Genomic DNA, 19,534 nt, shown 5'->3' on the forward strand with positions numbered 1-19,534 from the left:
TTAATATTCAGATTTGATCGTATAAAAAAAGATGCAGGCACTATCTACATAATGTTGAGGAGAGGAGAAAATCAAATTAATATGAACTCCATCATTTCTGAATTATTATTATTATTAAGGTGGACTGTCCTGCAAATATCACAATCACAAATGCGTCTCCCTCAACTTGTTCTATACAAATGAAATGCACTATATATACTTGTGGTACATAGTGTTGCGTGCAGAACTCTATTTCCACACTGTATATCAAAGTCTTCATCTTGATGTAATTTTATTACCGAGGGTGGAAGGTTATCATGAAATTGTGTCATTTTCAATGAAATTATAAATATTTTAGGTATATGATCTGAATATCTGTGATCAGGTTAATACAAAGTGGAACATAAGCTCCATTTACTATATAAGCTAAAGATACAACCTTACATATTTATTGCTGGATTAATTGCTGAAAGAAAGCTTATTTTATTACTTATTTCACAAGGCATGCATGTCACCAACACAGGTTACTCAGACCACAATGCCTTTGACATGTAGCTAAACAGGAGATAACAGACACAGAGAGAGAGGAGCGAGATTAGACCAAACCAACGGAGAAATAAAAGCCCTTTACCATCAGATCAGATAGATAGTTGTTCATGGCCATGATGGCACATTGAATCTGACATTTCGCTTTGCAGCATCTGTCTGATATTCATCTCGCTTTGCACTTTCCTTCAAGTAGCGCAAGGCTGTCTCCATGTCACCTGTTGGGGTGGTAAGTCTTCCCTCGCGACCGGGAGCTGGTGGAGCCCATGTCGAACGGATTGGCCTAGCACCGTTGGATATCACGGTTGGTCCCACGCTGCCACTATCATTTTTGCGGTGATAGTCATCGTAGTTGGTGTTTCCATTTGGCTTGTACAATGGTTTGTTGTTGTAGTCACTATAATCACCATAGCCTGTAGTGCTATTATGCCCCGTTTGCTGGGGCGGTTGGTGCCAGTTTACACCGCTCAAGGGTCCAACCCTAGAGGGTTGATCACGGCTTGCTTCAGTGTGGACTTTGGTGAGGAAATTACCAACTTCCCGCGGATAATCATGTTCGGGGCTGGAATTCCTGCGCAACCTTTGATCATCAGCAGCATAACCATAACCTTTCACAGGGCTTGAAGGCTTGTGCAGCTTGTTGTAATCATCAACAGGATAACCATAACCTTTCACAGGGCTTGAAGGCCTACGCAGCTTGTTGTGATCATCAACAGGATAACCGTAACCTTTCACAGGGCTTGAAGGCCTACGCAGCTTGTTGTGATCATCAACAGAATAACCATAACCTTTCTCAGGGCTTGAAGGCCTGCGCAGCTTGTGATCGTCAGCAGAGTAGCCGTAACCTTTCACAGGGCTTGAAGGCCTACGCCATTTGTCATCAGCATACCCGTACTGTTTCACTGGTTCAACAACCACTGTGGGAGGAGAGCTATGCTTGTATGCAGCCGGGAACGCAGGTGAGAGAATACGTTCCTGAATGATTGTCTCAGTTTTTGTTACATAGGCCCCTGGATTATGGAGGGGAGTGCAACCAATGATTGTTCTTTGTGTTCCGTCAGCATCAACGATGACTGTACGACACTCATCATCTGCATAGCTTGTCTTGCTCCATTCATTTGGGTGTGGTCCTGCCCCCTTGCTGTTAGAGTAACCTGATCTATAACCGTAATCATAGCCGGCCATTTCTTAGGCTGAAGCTTTGAACTATATGATTTACTTTGAGGACTTGTTTCTCTCTTGAAACATGTTGAGGCCTCTCCTTTAATATATATATTGAAGGTACAGATATTTTAGCTTTCTATCACATATGCTTCTTTCTCCGATGCACTTCATCATTCCCTTTCGCATTGCCAAAGTGTTGAAAGAATCATATTCTGCCAATTCATGGATTGGGACCACCTCCATTATTCTGAAGGTCTGATCTTCACTGTTTCATTGGGAGCATAGTTTGATTGAACTTTCTGTCGTGTCCGCCCTCAACTATAGATCCTGGTTGGCCATTCTCCTCCCACCCATATCACCTCATCTTCAGGACTACTAGGCTTAAAATGTTTCCCCTGAAGAGATCCATCAAGGATCAATTCTACACCTTTGGCCCAAATCTAGATTTATTCCCTTTTAGAAAGTCTGAAGAATCATGTTCTGCTCACACATGGATTGAGACATCCACTAAACACATGATCCCCTGTCATTTCCTCTGTTCTGAGCAATTGCAAATCCACCCAAGTTTCCTCCCTTATTCGTTTAATCTGTGATGTATTCTTAATGTGAACAGAATATAGTAAAGAGAATAACTTTACATCCTTTATTCTATCATGCTGGAAATACAAATCTGGCTATTTCTGAAGAAGCTTACAACCAAAAACCATTGTTTCACTCTCACACAGAAGGCTAGCTTGGTCCAGCAAATTCCATATGCTAAACACCGTCGCACACTTCTCTAATATTCTTTAATTCTGGGATTGGTTTCACTCCCACATGAGATTAAGACCTCGACTTCTTGATGTTTCAGCCATAATGTGATGCCTATCTATCTCCTTGATGTTTCAGCCTCGATATGATGCTTTTCTTCGGAAGTAAAATTCTCTGCAAAGAGAACTAAACCAATCCCGGTGAGCTCATACTAAAACCAGATGTTCCAACTGACAAGGTGGCAGTGAGCATGTACACAAGGAAGGCTTGCAGACAGCTACAATCGAAGCCGTTCTTTTTCTCTCTTTTGATTTTGGAGCATGTCATTAGTAGAGATGTAGTTACGAACTCAGAGGAAAGTCTCTTGTCTCGCATTCAATAGCTTACTTCTGACCTGTTTTACACCTTTTGGATTCTTTTGGTTGAATAGTGAATAGGGCAAGTGATGTACAACATATGGCAGAGATGTTCGAAGAGCAACTCGAATAGTGCACAGTGCATACTTATGAGGTTACCGTTCGATTGCCATTGCTTATTACTTTAGATATTTTCTTGATATCCATGATCAGGCTGATATAAAGCCGATCATAAACTATAATTACTTGTTAAGATTATATAGTTACAGAACCCATAATATACCTTGGGCTTAGTTGCTGAAAAGCTTATTTTATTTCTAATTTCACAAAGCAAACATGCCATCATCAGCACAGGTTACAAAGAGTGCACCTCAATGTATTAAAATACAGCTAAACAGATGCAGATAACAGAAAACAGATAGAGTAGTTAGGTTAGACCAGACCAACGGATGAAAATGACCCAAGAAAAGCCAAGCTGAAGCATAAAGCACCAAGCCTTAATTAGCATCAGACATTAGTTGCGTGAATTTGTCATGTTGTTCTTGGCCATGCTGAAGACTTTGCACTCTCCTTCAAGTAGTGCAGGGCCCTCTCCATGTCATCTGTTGGAATGCTGAGTCTGCCATCACCACGAACCGGAAGTGTAGAAGTCCATGTTGAATGGCTTGACTTACCGTGGTAGCCACCGTGTGATGTCAGATTGATTGGCCCCATGACACTATCATGTTTGCGGTTGTGGTGGTAGTCGTCATAGTTATCATTCCGAATGGTGTTTCCATTAGGCTTGTACAATGTGTTGTTGCTGTAGTCACTATAGCCACCATAGCCCGTAGTTCCATTGTATCCAATTTGATTGGGTTGTTGGCCCCAGGTAATGCCATTGAAGGGTCCAACCCTAGGATCACGGCTAGCATCAGTGTGGATTCTGGTGTGGAAACCATCAATGGCGTGTCGTGGTGGGCTTGGAGGCCTACGCCAATTGTCATCAGCAGCATAGCCGAAATTTCTCACTGGCTCAACAAGTGGAGGAGAGCCATGCCTGCATGAAGGTTAACAAAGGTGAGTGAACATGATCATGAATAATTCTCTCGTCTCAAACTTTGTGACATAGCTTTTACCAAAAACAAGAGGAAAAAAAAGTTTGTATAACATAGCTCCCCCGCACTCATCATTGTCAGCAGCATTTGCATACCTTGTTTGGCCCCATTGGTCAGTGTACGATCCTACCCCGTTGCCGGTAGAGTAACCTGATCTGTAGCTGTAATCATGGCCGGCCATTGCTTAGTTAGCTTTGAGTTTGGAACTAGCTATATGACTCGACTTCTTTCTCACTTGGAACATGTTGACGCTTCTCCTTGTATATGTACACAACAGCTAGTTGTGCTACTTTTTGAGCACATGTTTCTTTTTCTAATGCACTCCAAGATTCCATTTGAATTCTTCGATTGCTAAATGTTGAAAACGAATCATGTTCTGCTTATCCATGGATTGTGACCTCCATTACCTTCACTGTTCAGAATACATTGCTTCTACCAGAAAATTAAGGGGGGATAGAGAGAGAGAGAGAGAGAGAGAGAGAGAGAGAGAGAGAGAGAGAGAGTATCTTTCTCTATACATGACAAATTACGCGATTATTATTATTGTGTTTCATTCAGCAAATGCAGAATCAAGTTTTGCAGTTCAGATTTGTGGCGCCAGCATGCACTTATTGAGCCTGCTAGTCTGAAGAGATACATCAATTCAAGAATCAAACCGACCCTTTTGGCAAAAAGCAGATTCTGCCTTTCTAAAATATCTCAAGAATCATGTTCTGCGTCCATTCATGGATTAAGACCTCCATTAACCACATGGCATTACCACGTAATTCCCTCTGGTCTCAGTTCCAACTTTGCTTCCTCATTATTTTAAGTCTCTTATTATGGATTCTATATAGAAAAAGAAATCACGTTACATCCTTTATTAGAGATATTGTTGAGTACTTTCTTGTTAATTTCTGTTCACAGAGAGACATTTACTTCTTTTTTCTTCTGTTTTTCAGGCTATAATGCTTCTTCTTAGACCCCAATTTCAAGTTTGCAACACAAGATTCAGTATTTCTTTTGAAAAAGATAACAGGAAAAAAAAACCCATTTATTTGGGCCACACCATATGAAACTTGTATTAATTAGTGGAGTTCGTGCACGAAGTGTTGGAAAAATAGGGCTAGGCGAGAGGACACCGCCGCAATTTCACCCTAATCGTTAGGGGTAGGCGCCAGGGAGTTAGGCGACGCATAACTAGAGAGGAAGAAGAAGAATAAGAAGAGAAATCGAAACAGAGAGAGAAGGAGAAGGTTGCGCTGGGAAGAAGAAGATAACTGACGTAAGTTTTTAATATAACTAACGGGTTGAGTTTTGCAAAATGGGCCTACATTGGAAAAAGGAAAACTTTTTTTTGCAGTTTTGGTTTGTTTTTAATATCAAGGTTACAGAAAATACAAAAGTAAAAGTGAGATAATATAGCGATTTTTCGAACATAAATTATCAAGGCTCAAATGTTGGAACTTCATGTAAAGGGGAATATATCGCCCGATAAGCTGTTCTGTCTGTAACACTCCTATAAGGATCCTCCTCCCGCTTCTTAAGCAAGTATGCTAAACTGTTTTCAATGTCAGATTGTATCTCCAAATACAATTTGTTTGCATTTTCTTTATCTTTCAGGATCTCTTTTTTTCCCTTGGTTACTATTGGCTTCCCAAATAAATAGTAATAGCGCCCTGGTAACTTGGGCAAAATCCCCGGAAAAAAGAGATCTGTATTTGCCACCTCCCCGCTCGTCTCATCCCTATAGCCACACCACATTTTTTTTGTCAAAACAGGATAATTCAAGTCTCACAAACAGCTAGTTAAGAACTTAAGATTATAAACAAAAAAAAAAAAAAACATGGAGAGTAATTAATTACCTTAATCTTATAGCATCGCGATTAGATTCTTTGATATAGTCACTGATCATAGGGATCTTCTTTAGGTCATTGTAGTCAAAAACCAACTGCCATATACAAATAAGAAGCAGAGCACAATGTTAACTTCGCAAAGTTCAGCTTTAGGTCAATGTTACCTCAAGAAGAAAAACTGCAAGGTTCAGCTTACTTCTAGTAGGTCATCTTCTCCTACAGCCGCAAATGGTACAATGGTGGCCCCAAATTGTGCAGCCATTCTCACAAATTCCGGTTGATTAGGCCAGAATAGCTTGTATTCTTCACCCTGCCAATTATTCAAGCACCATATAAACATGGGAAACCCAAACTATAACATATCAAACTACCAACAAAAATGAAATGTTTCTGTAAAATCCATTGCATACATCTTAGGAACATGCAAAATGGAGACTTCCTTTGTTAGGACAGATAATACAAGGCTCTTAAGTTATTGAAAATTTGGTTTAAGATGACACAAGGAAGGAGCTTGGCACACCTTGTTATGGAGAGCCTCACGTGCACCACCAGGATAGAGCAGAACATGTGATTTTGACGAAAGCAATTTGAATAGATTTTTTGCTGTGACGGGTACTGCACCAAATACTTTGAGACAGTCAAAGCTAGCCGAGCTCGCGGACTTCCCCCAGAACAACTCTGGATGTGCTGCTCCACGAACCATTATGTTCTTTTCTCTTAAAAATTCTTCGACTAAAGAATTCAGCTCCAATCCCATTAAATTGTGATAACCAACAATTAAGACAGGTCCTTCATGAGGTACTCCAGCAAGACCTCTCACTATCTTCCCATCTTCCAATGTTGAGAACATTACAGAACCAGTAGCTAAGCGTAATACCCTGACATTCATGTATTTTAGTATCAGCTCTCTGGCCCCATATCCACAAATATGTCCACAAGTGGTATACAAAATCATTAGAAAACACAATAGAAAAGGAAACAGGGAAAAAAAAAAAAAGGTGTGAAAGTGTTGAACTGAATTACCCAAATACTTCATCGGATGTATATTTGAGTTCTGACATACTAGGAGGAAGAAAATCTGAGACATAATCCCGCTTCCTCGAACGACGGTATTTGCAAGTGCCTTTTATAACTGTCAACAAATTAATGCCATCTTCCTATAACATGACAGCAGGAGTGCAGTCAATTAAGTTTGTGTTTTCACAAGGAAAAGGTACCAAAAAATTAAAAAATTATATTGCACAAGGGTAACACAGTACAGAGAAGTTTGCTGCATCAAAGCATCACACCAGACTCATAACATATATACATATTTAAACTTACTAGTAATAGGGTATGTCCATTGTCGTTGAAGTGACGAACTGTACAATTCTGTAATGAGCTCATTAGTCGTTGCGCTTCATCTCGACTAGGCACCATGTTATCTTTGCCACTGAAACGCAAATATATGATTTGTACCCAAAGAAAAAAGAAATCAAATATATATACACACAATTATAAATTAATCATTCTTTCATGCGAAAGAAGAGAGAACCACATTAGGTATAGTGAACCTGGCCAACACTAGTACTTCAGCTTTAACAGCATGGAGACGGGAATTTGCATAAGCAGCAGCTGATTTGAGCAGCTTCAGCTTCCAAAGAAGAGTCGCCCTCGGTATAATATCAGCCAAAGACTGAAATAAAAATAATAAAAATCTACATTAAGTGATGAGCAAAGCAAGTATAACCAAATGAAAGATATAAGAAGGTTAAAAACAATTCAAAACGAGTTAAATGGAGAAAATGATAATTCCAGGAGGAAAAGTACACAAAGTTCAAGAACAGAAATTGCAAGCACTTACTGAGAGGCATGGTAGCAAAGCAACGAGGTTGCGAGACAATTGTGTAAGTTTTAAACTGGGAGGGAGCCTACTTTCAATATTAACCATCGCCATTTTTGTTGGATCACCTGATGGAATGAAAGTTCATGTATTTGGCATTGAAAACGAGAAATTTGAGACTGCAAATAGTTGTTTCTGATCATGACACATACATGAAACTTTCCGGGAAAACTAACATCCAAAAGTTCTCAGAACTGCTTTCAACAAATAAAGTAACATAACTAACACAGGATTGAGAGCAAAGACAAGTGCCAAATTAGCAATGAATTATTTGACTTCTCCACAAATGTTTTTGTTAATCAGATCCTGGAGCAACAAATCACATACCCATAACAAAGCTGAGGAGATAGGGAATTGCGGTATGTAATTCATCAGGTATAGCCTCCAAGATAGGGATCAGAGGTTGTAGCTGAGATCTTTCAATTGATGATGCTAAAATAAAAACAAAAAATAAAATGTCAGACAGAGTTACGACAGGTCATTAACACAATGTAAGAATATTAGATGAAGAATATTGAACTGCACATCTCATAACCAACCTGAATTGACTAGTATCAGTACTAGATCAATGGTAGGATTACGTGCAGCAACGGCAAGTGATAGGCATCCTCCAAAGGAATCTCCGACCAAATAAATTGGCTTGTTTGGAGATGAAGCATGCTCAAGCCTGATAGTTTCTTCGACAAATTTCACCAGCCCTTCATAATTGAAACCACTCTCTAAATTATTGATTAAGAGTGACATCTTCTTAAATAAAGACCAACAAAAATGATCCTCACTCTCATGAGTTAAAAATGGGATTACTTCATAAATAACATTTGTATGGATAAATGCATAGATGCGTAGTTACAAAACAAACATATATAAAGTCTTTCAAAAATTAAGACCTTCAAATGGTGTTCGATCATTAATAGGAATATGCAGGCATCGAACTTCAAAAGCCCTGCATTTTTCAAGGAAGTATATGTCAGAAGTTGCTAGTTAACCTCAAATTTAGCTAAACCTGATTTCTTAACAAGGGCAACCATTTATACGAGTGAAGTTTGAGCAACAAAACATAATTGTCCAAATTGAAGATAAGAGTTATCTTTCCTCCTAAGATCCTATAAACAAATAATTAATTAATTAATTAATTATGAAAAGAAAAAAACTTACTTCCCAAGAGCTTTATGGTGCAAAATGAGGCCCCACCCAGTACCATCTAGCCCTGCATGCATCAATACCAAAATCATTCTGCAAACTTTCTGTAATATAGAATTTCGTTCACTAGCAAACTCATCTTTGAGTGTCAGCCCATAAGAAACACTTTTTTCCTCAAGTTTAGTTATCTTATACATATATCCCTTGTACGCAAATTACAGTACCAAAACTAGAAACCAATTTATGGATTGGCATTTGTGGTCAGGCATCAATTACCAGGCAAAAAGAAAAGAATTGGAGAATCCTTTAATGGCGCCCCGCAAGCAACGGGACAAAACCACCGGGGAGGTCCGCCATCAGGCTTAATCATCTCCTTAGTTGCATCAAAATAATCTTTTACAGTCACAGTCCCATACCCATCATCCCACAAAGGTTCCAAACTTTCAAGAACACCATCCTTCACCCTCTTCTCCTCATTAACCTTATGCCTCAACCTCTCATTCCCTTCATCAATCAAAGACCTCCTTTCCTCCCTCTCCTTGATTACGGAAGCACCATTCACAGCAACTGAATCTGATGACAAAACTGGTGAATCCTTACTACCTAAACTCCTAACTTGCACTTGAAACCGAGGTTTATTCTCTGAATTTAACACACAAAAATGTGGTCCTGAGAAGCCTGTAATTGATGTCATGGCTTCAAGCAATTGTAAAAGATTATAGACCCTTTGTCAAGGTTCACCAATTCACCACCTTAAGAACTACCACTTGGGAAAAGCTGAACAAAAAAGCTACTAAATTCAGTTGGACTGCCCTCAGACCACTTTAACGTTTGCAATCGCATGTTTCGCACAAACTCTACAGGACACAGAAATGGGTAGAAAATTGTAACTTTAAGCAGACCCAGAGAGCACTAATGGAAGGTATGGCCTTTAAAACAAGTAAATTCTTGAGCTTTCATCTACTTCAAGAATAATTCGAACCAAATATTGGTACACTGAACGTCAAATATAAAACAAAAATCTGAACACAACTCGAAATGAAATAAATGAGGAAATTAAATTATTAGCTAAGAATTTGGATTATACCTGACGTGGGTCTGAGTGGCAGGGAAAGAGTTGAGTTTTGTCCATTGCTTTTTGGTCTGGATGATATTTGGCCACATGGGTCACCTGACTGGCTCTTTGTCTTTGGCCTTTTGCAGAAGTTCTGGAAGAAGGGGAAGCTTACCAGTGAACACTGGTAAAACTTTGTAAGTTACTTGGTAGCCGAAAAGGGCAAGGCAATAAAAGAAGAATATAGTGTTCCTCCCTCCCGCGCTTTGTTTTTGCTGTAATTTCCAAATGAGGTGAGGGAAGATCTTCTTGTAAAAACAATAAGTAAAAGAGAGAGACTTTTTAACAAAATATTACTTGAAATAGTGCGTGGGTGGCCCACCTACAAAACAACGCCTAGCAAACCTCTATGAATGACTCTGACCAAAAAGGAAAAACGTTGTACGTAATTCGTAAAGGAACTTTTTTTCCCAGTGTTTTTCAATCCAGCCTGACTGTACTTCTCATATTAGGCTAACTAGCACCACCTATTTTTTTCTCTCTCTTTTTTCTTTTTGAAGATGCCCACAAGTCAATGTGAGTCTGAACATCAATCAAAATCACGGTTGGCCCATCACAAGTAGTATCTCTTCAGACGGAATTGAAAAAGAAAACAAAAGCGAACGGAATCTAGCATAATAAAAAAGAGCATTGACTTGCAGTCTCCAAGAAATTGCTTGCAAGCAGCAAGCACCACCTTGAGTTGAATGACCAAAACTCCATGTGGCTAGAAGCTTAAGCCAAAACCTAATCAAAGAGAACACAACCATGAGATAGAGATTATGGACCACTCTAAGATCACTCTGTCTGGACCACAGAATTTGATTCTGGCTTGGTAATTGAGCAATCAAAATCAGTTAGTAATGTAAGGTGCTTGCTGGGTACACCTATGGGAATTTGCCGTCTTTTGCATATGTGCCCAACATTTCTCTTATGAGGGAAAATATATTATATACCCAACCAAGGGTGCCCAACTTCAACCTAAAGTCAAAGAAGCAGAAAGTTGCGGCACAAACGAAAGCAAATTCCTTGGCCTCCACAAAACTAGAATTTAAGTATTACAACAATAAAAGAACAGGTCCTAATTACTTTTGAATTACATGAAGTGTATACATACACGAGGGAACAAAGAAAACAGGAAAACTACCAGATCATACAGAAATTTATAACCCGTATAATGCAAAATTGGGATTTCATTTAGTATGATCTTATATAAAATAGGAACTACATTAAAGAGCAGCACAAGTCTGGATATGGAACTGAAATGGGATTGTCTTATTCCATGAAACAAAAAAGAAATTAAAATCCCCTTCACAATAGAATATTCTATGGCTAGGTATCATAACTGACAGTACAAATCTACAAATCTTTCATCATCATGTGTCTAATTCGGCTCTTGGGAAGTTCCAAGATACTTCCTGTTAATTTCTCATCCAGAGTCGAAAACTCTTATCTACTGTCACATGCAGACAACCAATTGAGAAAATCTGCAGCGTCCAGCAAAAGCTTTTATGTCAGCGACAAAGTTCAAGATTTATGGGTGCCCAACGTGCCCAACAAGGAACATGCTTAACCAGAGCCTTCTCGGCAAGTTTTGGGGGATGCCACTGGAATCCGCGATCAATTGGTTTTCAAACTTTACAAAGGTATTTCTGAATACCAAGAGCTTCCCCAGAAGAATCAATATTTCCCCTTTATCTTAAACACAATACCACCTGCAAGTATCAACAACAAAGCTTGAGCATCATCTAAAGTCTACATCAGTTTTAAGACGTGTCAACATTGGTTTTTTCAGTAAGTAAAGAAGTCATGTATATTAAAGTTCGCAAACATAATAATAAATGTGCTCTAATGTTCTTTTCTGTTCCGATCAGTAAAAATGAGTGAAAAAGCTGATTTAACCAAAAAGTCTTCTATTTACTGAAATAATTCAAAATGTTCATGTCTTCCAACACTTTTCTACTAGAAATTTACAGAAACTTGCATAGAAAGGATAAAAATAACCACCTCACCGCCGGAATCTAGCACACAATCACCTTCCCTGAACCACCCTGTAATTGAGAATCAGGTCCTCAGATTTCTTCCATATATAAGCCCGCACTGTGGCTAAGCTCATTTCTGGGGACAAGACCTGCGCATAACAAAAAATAAAAAAATAAAAACCAATAGCAGTCACATAATAATTAAATTGCTTTTAGATAGCAGTTTAAAATCAGAAACAATCAAATTAAACTCTACTAAATCCATTTATCTTGATCCCATAAATAGAAAATGCATTTACCTCTAGCTTAAACTTTTAACAGTTACAGCGCATTAAACTTTTTTAGCACCATAGAAGAGTCCTACTAAAAAGTTAATTTACTAATTACTATCTACGTGACTAAGTACACCCAATATGTTTATCCACTTGCCTGATTGTTACACAATATCTCTATAGAAGGCTTAAGCTTTTGCCATGGCTTCAATCCAGATCGAAAAGATCCATCTCCAATGGCTGATAGTTGCACTGGTCCTCCAGCAAGACCAGGAGCAAGTGTTGTATCAGGATTTGCACTATCCAATGGTTTGTCAAGGACCATCTTTTCAATTACATAATTAACAACCTGCATACCAAGACAAAGCAAGCCAAGCTGGTCATATTGTATGTTATTGATAAACCAAATACTGAGATATAAAAATAATCTTCCATCACAGCAGCTGTGGACACCAGCAGAAAAGGATAGATTCTGCTGGCATCCACTTTTCATAGATTCTGCTGGCATCCACTTTTCATGTTGCCATTCGAATCCAAATCAATGCCTTTTAGCATTTCAATAAAAATAACAATTGTACTTTAAAATACTAACAAATAATGCAGAAGTAGAAACTTTGGCTTTCTCATTACTGTTTTCAAAAGGTATTATTCTATCATACTCCAGCAGTCATTGCATTTCACTAAGAATCTTACTCTTTAGCACAATGAAGGAAACTATTCACTTACCTTAGAAAAATAATAATAAAATTAAGGCATCAACTATCATGAAACCCATAACTTACTTTATGAATTCGTAATATACGAGGTGCACTAAGTTTCCCTTGTGTGAGGATCTGAACAGCTGAACCTTCGCATGGATGTAGATAAAAACTGCACCTGTAAAGATAAACCAAAACAAAAAATATTGGCAAAAACAATCATAATCATCCAAACCAGATAACTATTTCAGACTTCAGCACGTCATAAGTCCATCAAAGCTTTTTTTTTTTTCCATTTATTTGTGAGATAGTCTAATAAAGGATTTTTTCCAATAAGATAAATCTACCAAAATATATAATATTTCAAAAATAACGATTAAATTAGCAAACTGAAAATCAAACACCATCCAGAAGAAAGAAAGATTTTTTTTTTAAAACGAGAAATTTCAGCCACAAGGAGATAAAGACAGAACCATTGAAGAGAAAGGAAACAAGTCACTTCTCTACCATATTTCATGATAGCTCTATTCAGGAACTTTAGTTTCAACAATTATTGCTAGAGTGAACATCTTTCAAGAAGTAAGTGTTGATGCAAGAAAACAATAAAACTGAAACACATCCCTGCAACATTACCACTTTTTATAAATCGATCAAAACTCAACATGCACAAAGTTAATTGCAACTTTCAGGCAAGTAATTTTTTGAATAGACATAAGCATTATCATCTATAGAAAATAGAATTTATTCTCAGGCAGGAAATAAAAACTTCAAATAAAAGCAAGGAGAACTACATTGAAAATAAGTAAGTTACTTGGTGTTTTCTCTAGGGGGTAGGCGATTATTCAACACGCAATCGAGACACCACCAAGGAAAGTCCTTCTCATCTTCAGTACCATCTAGGTCAGTGATTTTCTTCCTCCATGGGCCTCCCTGAGAGCCCTCAGTTATAACTGAAGGAGGGGAAGCTGTAGAAAATTCAAAGGGAGGATAGACCATTGAATCGTTTTCAGTATTACTATCCACCTCAATTCTTGAATGCGTAATACTTCTAGTGGTAACTTCCTTTCCAGATGGTGCATCCCCATTAGCAGATGCTTGCGCTCCAAATCTTTGCTTTCTTTTCGCCAACCAGTGAGCCAAGAGCCCTTTAAGGGTTTCTCGTGCTAGATTAACCTGAAAAGTTACAAGCACTCAATTTAACTTTGAAACCACTTTAGTAACGGGAGGGTAGAGGAAAAGATAAAAAGGAAGCTAAACTTGGCTTTACTAATACATCGTTAAATTCATACGTATTAAATTATTAATCAATAATTGTAAGTAATGTAATGCATTACTAATCCTTTTCAATTCATTATCTCAGGCATATTTTTGACAGAATTTTAGTATGCATCGTGCATATATATATAATAGAGAGCATCAAGCCATTAAGAGCTTCAAGGCTAGCCTTTCGATAAAACTTTTGAATGCATCCAAAAGAGTCTTCTTTACTTTTGAATGCATCCAAAAAATATAAGACAAATCACAGAAGACAGAACCCACAAAAAAAGGGGGAAGAACAAACATTTTTTTTGAATAGCGGGGAAAGAACAAACATAGAAAAGAATTCAAGATTATAGCTACCTTGTCATCTTCAGGCTTCCCCACAATGTTAAGGTCTACTGAATACATCTCTGCTGAAAAGCATTGTGGGGTGTCCAGATGTACAGATAAACTTCCAAGCCTGGTATCCACTGTGAACCATGCAGGAATGCTTACCTGAAGCAGTAAAGAAATCATTAAGAAAATCTATTAAGTTGTTAAGCTCAAATCATTTTAGACCAGGAAGCATACCATCTCAAAAAGCTCTTCTTTTTTCTCCTCAAATGTGACCTGTATGGTAGACATTACAAGGATAGATGCTTATAATCTTCCCCAAAAAAAACTTCAATATACAAAAAAACAATTGCCAGAAATCTGCAGCTCCAATCAGGCGTTAGTTCTATACACATTAGATGGTTCTAGTCAGATATTTACAGGAAAAAAAGAATGTATCACCTTTCCATAATCCTCAATAACAACACCCCTAGTAATCTCCCACAACTTGACCGAACCAGCAGTATCCTATCATAATCGCATCGGTTCATAAAATCAAACTCGGCAAGACACACTATTTGACAACAAAACTGGTTAACTTAAAACAGGCGCTTCATCATAATAAGATATGAGAAAGTCAACATGATTTACCTTTGTCAAGACATGCCTTCTATTGTTTAATATTTCATGCTGCACTATTCCAGGAGTTCCAGGAATCGTAAATATTGGTTCTTTATAAACAGGGACCTGGACAACATTTACCAAAATAACATTAATCCACCAAACTCAAAGGTCTGACATGACAAACACCAAATAAGACCCAAAAGAAAAAGATATGTGCAGCTAACATGACAACTAGAGGATGATACATGCACATGCAACAAGAAGACCGAAATTTTGAAATACAATGAACTAAGCGATACTTACTAGGGTTGATCCTTCTAGGGATACCCTTGCTCTCGAAAAGGACAAATTTCCAGCCAAGAATGCACCACCTCTTTGAATAATCTTCTGAGGATTGCGCCCTTCAGCAGGCCATCTATGAACTGAAGAATCCGTTGTTGCAGCCCATATACTATCGTCATGTAAAGCCAACTGCAGAATGGGGTGTTCCCCAGTGCAAAGCAAAAGACTCTCTCTTGTGGCCAAGTCTGTCAAGTATAACTGAGGGAACAAACAACATTGGGCATGAAACAGATGAGCAGCAAATCTAAACAGCCAAAGATGTCTCAGAACATAAGTTACAAGAGAAAAATGTACTCACAGAAAGGTCCCTCCCACCACTATATACATGACTAAATGTTGGGGTACTGGCAAGTGCCCAAACAGAATCTGTGTGCACAGCATAAGAATGCACACATCGTTGCTGACCAAGATCCCACAGCCTACAAAATGGGCAAAGAATTTGGTGAACTATACAGATGACGAAATACCAACTACTTATCACATAAACAATTACATCTTTCAACTTGCATCTAATGCTAACTATGCTAACTGTCCGCGTAGTTAAAGGAGAGATGTGAGTTATCAACCTGATCATAGAATCAGAAGATCCTGATAAGCAATATCTGCAAAAATGAAATTTAAAACACAAACGTTAATACTGGTAGCAAAACAAGATTGTACGAATGCAGCACATAGAACAATGCAATTAGATGAATAAATCATTCATTATCAAATCAAGGTTCTAACTTGTATGTTCAATGCACTTTGCTGTAACATCTATAAGCGATATTCCAAACATTATTCGACACCTAGAATAATATTATATATTTGAATTTCAAATATAGTTCATTTTACAAACCGAACTATGCAAGACAATGGCTAAACTAAAATCATTTTAAAGTGCTCAATCAAGACAGGCTATGATAAACCTATCCAACCAACCTTCCAGTAGAATCAAGAAGCAGAGCCCTGATATTATCTGTATGCCCTCTTAGTTTCATGGTCTTCGAACCAGTTCTAGGGTCCCAAACACGCACAACCTAAGGGCATCATGAAATGATTTATAGTTATTAACACGAAGATGAAAGTTATTATGTTCAACCCAAAGTTGGTACACTGCTGCAATTTTTAGACAATTCCTTGCGTACAAAACAAACATAACAAATTTGGGACATTAAACCAACTACCAACATCAAAATATACCTTCTCTGTTCCACCAGAGACAAGGAGTGATCCACTATCATTCATTGCCAAAGCATAAACTGATTCCTTATGGCCTTTGGCAGGAACTGGAACATATCCATGCGACTGAGTTGTGTGCACAGAAATACTGTTGCTAGAGCTGATAGTACGTAAACTTGTAATTGGTAGTGCATTTCCAGAACCATTGACAACATTTGAAGAGTCATCTTCCATTGAATCGCCTGACTTTGAGACCGGAGTAAGAGCTGCTTCAAGATCCCATACGAATACCTCCCCTCCAAGTCCCCCAGAGGCAACAACATTGCTCTAAAATGCGTGACACTATAAAAGGATCAGAAATTTTCTTTTTTTCTTATAGGAAATGAGAAAATATATTCAAGATAAACGGGTACGAATAAAGATGGACAAGATTCCTCCAAGCACAAGTTGTGCTATCAAATTGAACATGAAACTAATCATGTAGCAGGAGTGCAACGACCAAACCTTTCATCCATGCATTAATAAGGTGGATAAAAATTTGACAAGAAAATTACATTTTTTTCTGTCGCAGCAAGACAAGTGACATAGTCAGAATGCTGACGAAGAGTTCTGGTACAAGTTCCATCCGACAAGCAATTCCAAGTCTGACACATGGATAAGTATACAACAAAAACATAAAAATAACTTACAGCAAAAGACATTGCATAAGTTACAAAACCAGAACAAAGATCTAAGCCACTGAACCTTGAGGGTAGTATCTGAAGAACAAGAAACAAGCGTATTATCACCTGCAAGAACAGCATCATTAACCTGCACAACAAAAGTACTCTATAAGTATAAGTTTGTAACTTATGCATGCAGGAACTCATTTTTTATGAGAAAAATGAGAATTCCCATAAGTTAAACATCTACAGGACCCATATGGTAAGTTTGGTATAAAAAAATTAAAAAATTAAAACAAAAAAAAAAAAGGGTTTAAACATAAAAAGAAAAATGCATACCCAGTCCACATGAGACTCAAAGGTTGCTGGGCATGTAGCAGCATCTTCAGCCAGCGCCCATCTTTTTAGTGTGCCATCACGGCTTCCAGTGAACAGGTAATCACACCCAGACACTGAAGCCTTCAATACAGCCAAACAATTTATGCCGGCACAATGCTGCAGACAGAGAAACGATCCAAACACAGTAACATAAGCATTTATTACTTAACACCACAAAATGCTGAACATGCATAATGCTAATAAAGGGAGATGATACAAAATTGGTAGAGTGCCGTGCCTTCTAAATCCAAAAGTGAGACTTATATATTTACAAATAACTAAACAATATTAATTCCAACAAATAAAAACTTAATGACAGAACTTAACACAAAAATCAGGAGAAAGATACTGAATCACCTTTGTGTCATCAGCATCACTCAACACATATGTTAATCTCTTCTCTTTACGAGGGCGAGTGGAATTGGCTGTGTTCCCTGCACTACCCACACGGTGCATCGCAGAAACAACTAAAACAAAAGTAAGAAAAATTAACGATCAACAAATAAATATAATAGTGGATACAGCGATGATTTCCTAAAAGTGACCTCAGTTTTAGGATATATTTGCAGTCCTAGCAAGTGTTGTATCACAAAAGGCATTGCCAATACACTAGAAATAAGTATACCACAACCCTAACAACTTAGTAATTCATTTCAGTTTGTGAATACATTATATAAGTAACATAGGTAATATATCCTATGCATATGATAAACAGATTTGCTTTCTTCAAATGTTAAGGAATATTTTATCATGTAATCACCTCTCAAATGAAATAAATGCCTAAAGCAACTGTAATTAAAAGAAATCAATACACTTACATGAAAGAAATAGAAAAATGTTTGTTAATATCAGATAGAATATAATTGTTTTGTACATACATATTTATATATATAACAACATATATTTAGCCTTGGAAACCAAAATGCAGAACTTAATACCGATTTTTGTACCAATGAGGAAATACAAACCCTGTAGCATAGGGTCTGAATGCTTGTTTCTCTCTCTCTCCCTCTCTCTTCTCGATCAGTAGATAAGCTTCTAAATGTCAACTAAAACATAGCCTCTTAAGCATAACAGATGAAACAGTGACACTTCTTAGCCCTATAAACCACACAGCAACAAACAGCACACAACCTCATAACCTCCCCCAGTGCCCAAAAACCCACAACTGATGTATAATCAAAACGCACTATAGATACATGTATCCGACCAACAACTGTGAAAATCATTGCTGACCACCAGAGCAATTGCTAAAGGTTTTAGTCAAAAGCTTTCAGTAGCGCCTTTTTAACTATCCAATTGCAACTTTGATTTGCCTAAAAAATGTGGCTGTATCTCAAAATTTCGTGCAACCCGTCTATCTATTCAAAATATTCCAACAATCACAGAATCAATCACTAACAGATTAACTAAAATAGATTAACCCAGTACAGGTTTTAAGCTCCGTAAAACCTCGTCGAGAGAATAAACCCAAAACACCAACAAAATAAGAAAATCCAAAACCCAAACCCATTGATCATTTCGTATTTACCAATCAGATCACCAACTCCACTAATTTATACAGAATCCATATAAGAAAAAAAAAATGCGTATCAATTTATTTTATCCAAAAAATAAAGCCAGACCGTGGAGTTACAGAAAAAGAAACGGAGTGAAATTAACAAAGTGAAAACCCTGACCTTACCAACCAATGAAGAATTTGAAGCTCCTCCTCTTTGCTCGTTTTCTTCTTCTTCTACTGCCTGAGTTGCGATATAAGAGTGGAAATTGCTTTGGGTGTGGGTTTCGATTTTAATGTGGTCGAGTCCTTTGACTCAGTTTTTTGGGGTTCTGATCGAGGGTGATATTGTCCTTTTCCATAACTATATAAATTACGTTGAGCGTGGACTTGGCTATACTCGCGGATAGACGCGGGTGGCTGGATACTCGTTTCGCTGGCAAATTGGTTCCTAGGGTGGGGCCGGCTGGGGACGATAGAGAGATATAGTTGAATTACAAAAT

General features: G+C 37.9%; 4 protein-coding genes across 8 annotated transcripts; all 4 read right to left on the reverse strand.

The window, feature by feature from the left end:
• Positions 1–360: 360 nt before the first annotated feature.
• Positions 361–1,775, reverse strand: LOC117631378. Its single transcript, XM_034364494.1, has one exon. It carries the CDS (start codon positions 1,708–1,710, stop codon positions 634–636), a length of 1,077 nt encoding a protein of 358 aa, XP_034220385.1. The 5' UTR covers positions 1,711–1,775; the 3' UTR covers positions 361–633.
• Positions 1,776–3,085: 1,310 nt separating this feature from the next.
• On the reverse strand, positions 3,086–4,184 carry LOC117631912. The gene is made up of 2 exons (XM_034365253.1): positions 3,988–4,184; positions 3,086–3,834 (listed from the first exon to the last, which is right to left on the reverse strand). Exons 1-2 carry the CDS (start codon positions 4,071–4,073, stop codon positions 3,327–3,329), a joined length of 594 nt encoding a protein of 197 aa, XP_034221144.1. The 5' UTR covers positions 4,074–4,184; the 3' UTR covers positions 3,086–3,326.
• Positions 4,185–5,148: 964 nt separating this feature from the next.
• Positions 5,149–9,752, reverse strand: LOC117631294 (acyltransferase-like protein At1g54570, chloroplastic). Of its 2 annotated transcripts, none has more exons than XM_034364364.1 (13): positions 9,026–9,752; positions 8,765–8,816; positions 8,497–8,552; positions 8,149–8,307; positions 7,937–8,041; positions 7,571–7,677; positions 7,281–7,402; positions 7,051–7,159; positions 6,751–6,884; positions 6,248–6,635; positions 5,924–6,037; positions 5,737–5,822; positions 5,149–5,618 (listed from the first exon to the last, which is right to left on the reverse strand). In XM_034364364.1, exons 1-13 carry the CDS (start codon positions 9,441–9,443, stop codon positions 5,318–5,320), a joined length of 2,151 nt encoding a protein of 716 aa, XP_034220255.1. In that variant the 5' UTR covers positions 9,444–9,752; the 3' UTR covers positions 5,149–5,317. The 2 variants fall into 2 exon arrangements, with proteins under 2 accessions (XP_034220255.1, XP_034220256.1); XM_034364365.1 differs by having other exon boundaries at positions 6,248–6,605; positions 9,026–9,750.
• Positions 9,753–11,017: 1,265 nt separating this feature from the next.
• LOC117631134 (WD repeat-containing protein 48) lies at positions 11,018–19,392 on the reverse strand. Of its 4 annotated transcripts, none has more exons than XM_034364107.1 (19): positions 19,213–19,392; positions 17,891–18,000; positions 17,495–17,650; positions 17,238–17,303; positions 17,048–17,137; positions 16,515–16,820; positions 16,254–16,351; positions 15,899–15,934; positions 15,631–15,751; positions 15,294–15,530; positions 15,018–15,113; positions 14,829–14,894; positions 14,625–14,663; positions 14,415–14,549; positions 13,606–13,967; positions 12,879–12,972; positions 12,254–12,445; positions 11,855–11,973; positions 11,018–11,557 (listed from the first exon to the last, which is right to left on the reverse strand). In XM_034364107.1, exons 2-18 carry the CDS (start codon positions 17,987–17,989, stop codon positions 11,875–11,877), a joined length of 2,292 nt encoding a protein of 763 aa, XP_034219998.1. In that variant the 5' UTR covers positions 17,990–18,000; positions 19,213–19,392; the 3' UTR covers positions 11,018–11,557; positions 11,855–11,874. The 4 variants fall into 4 exon arrangements, with proteins under 4 accessions (XP_034219998.1, XP_034219997.1, XP_034219996.1 ...); XM_034364106.1 differs by having other exon boundaries at positions 11,850–11,973; positions 19,218–19,356; XM_034364105.1 differs by having other exon boundaries at positions 11,850–11,973; positions 19,213–19,356.
• Positions 19,393–19,534: the final 142 nt, after the last annotated feature.

Source organism: Prunus dulcis, chromosome 6 (genome assembly GCF_902201215.1).
Source record: "Prunus dulcis chromosome 6, ALMONDv2, whole genome shotgun sequence".
NCBI classification, from domain to species: domain Eukaryota; kingdom Viridiplantae; phylum Streptophyta; class Magnoliopsida; order Rosales; family Rosaceae; genus Prunus; species Prunus dulcis.

Bases quoted from the DNA above. Each gene is read 5' to 3' on its own strand.
- LOC117631378 (XM_034364494.1), bottom strand. From the start codon at position 1,710: ATGGCCGGCTATGATTACGGTTATAGATCAGGTTACTCTAACAGCAAG.
- LOC117631912 (XM_034365253.1), bottom strand. From the start codon at position 4,073: ATGGCCGGCCATGATTACAGCTACAGATCAGGTTACTCTACCGGCAAC. The intron at 3,835-3,987 runs GTATGCAAATGC...ACCTTCATGCAG, and splicing joins GACCAATGGGGCCAAACAAG to GCATGGCTCTCCTCCACTTG.
- LOC117631294 (XM_034364364.1), bottom strand. From the start codon at position 9,443: ATGACATCAATTACAGGCTTCTCAGGACCACATTTTTGTGTGTTAAAT. The intron at 8,553-8,764 runs GTAAGTTTTTTT...TGAAAAATGCAG, and splicing joins CACCATAAAGCTCTTGGGAA to GGCTTTTGAAGTTCGATGCC. The intron at 8,308-8,496 runs GTCTTAATTTTT...TCAATTATGAAG, and splicing joins TGATCGAACACCATTTGAAG to GGCTGGTGAAATTTGTCGAA.
- LOC117631134 (XM_034364107.1), bottom strand. From the start codon at position 17,989: ATGCACCGTGTGGGTAGTGCAGGGAACACAGCCAATTCCACTCGCCCT. The intron at 17,138-17,237 runs GTTCAGTGGCTT...TCCATGTGTCAG, and splicing joins CTTCAGATACTACCCTCAAG to ACTTGGAATTGCTTGTCGGA. The intron at 14,664-14,828 runs GTGATACATTCT...TCTACCATACAG, and splicing joins TTATTGAGGATTATGGAAAG to GTCACATTTGAGGAGAAAAA.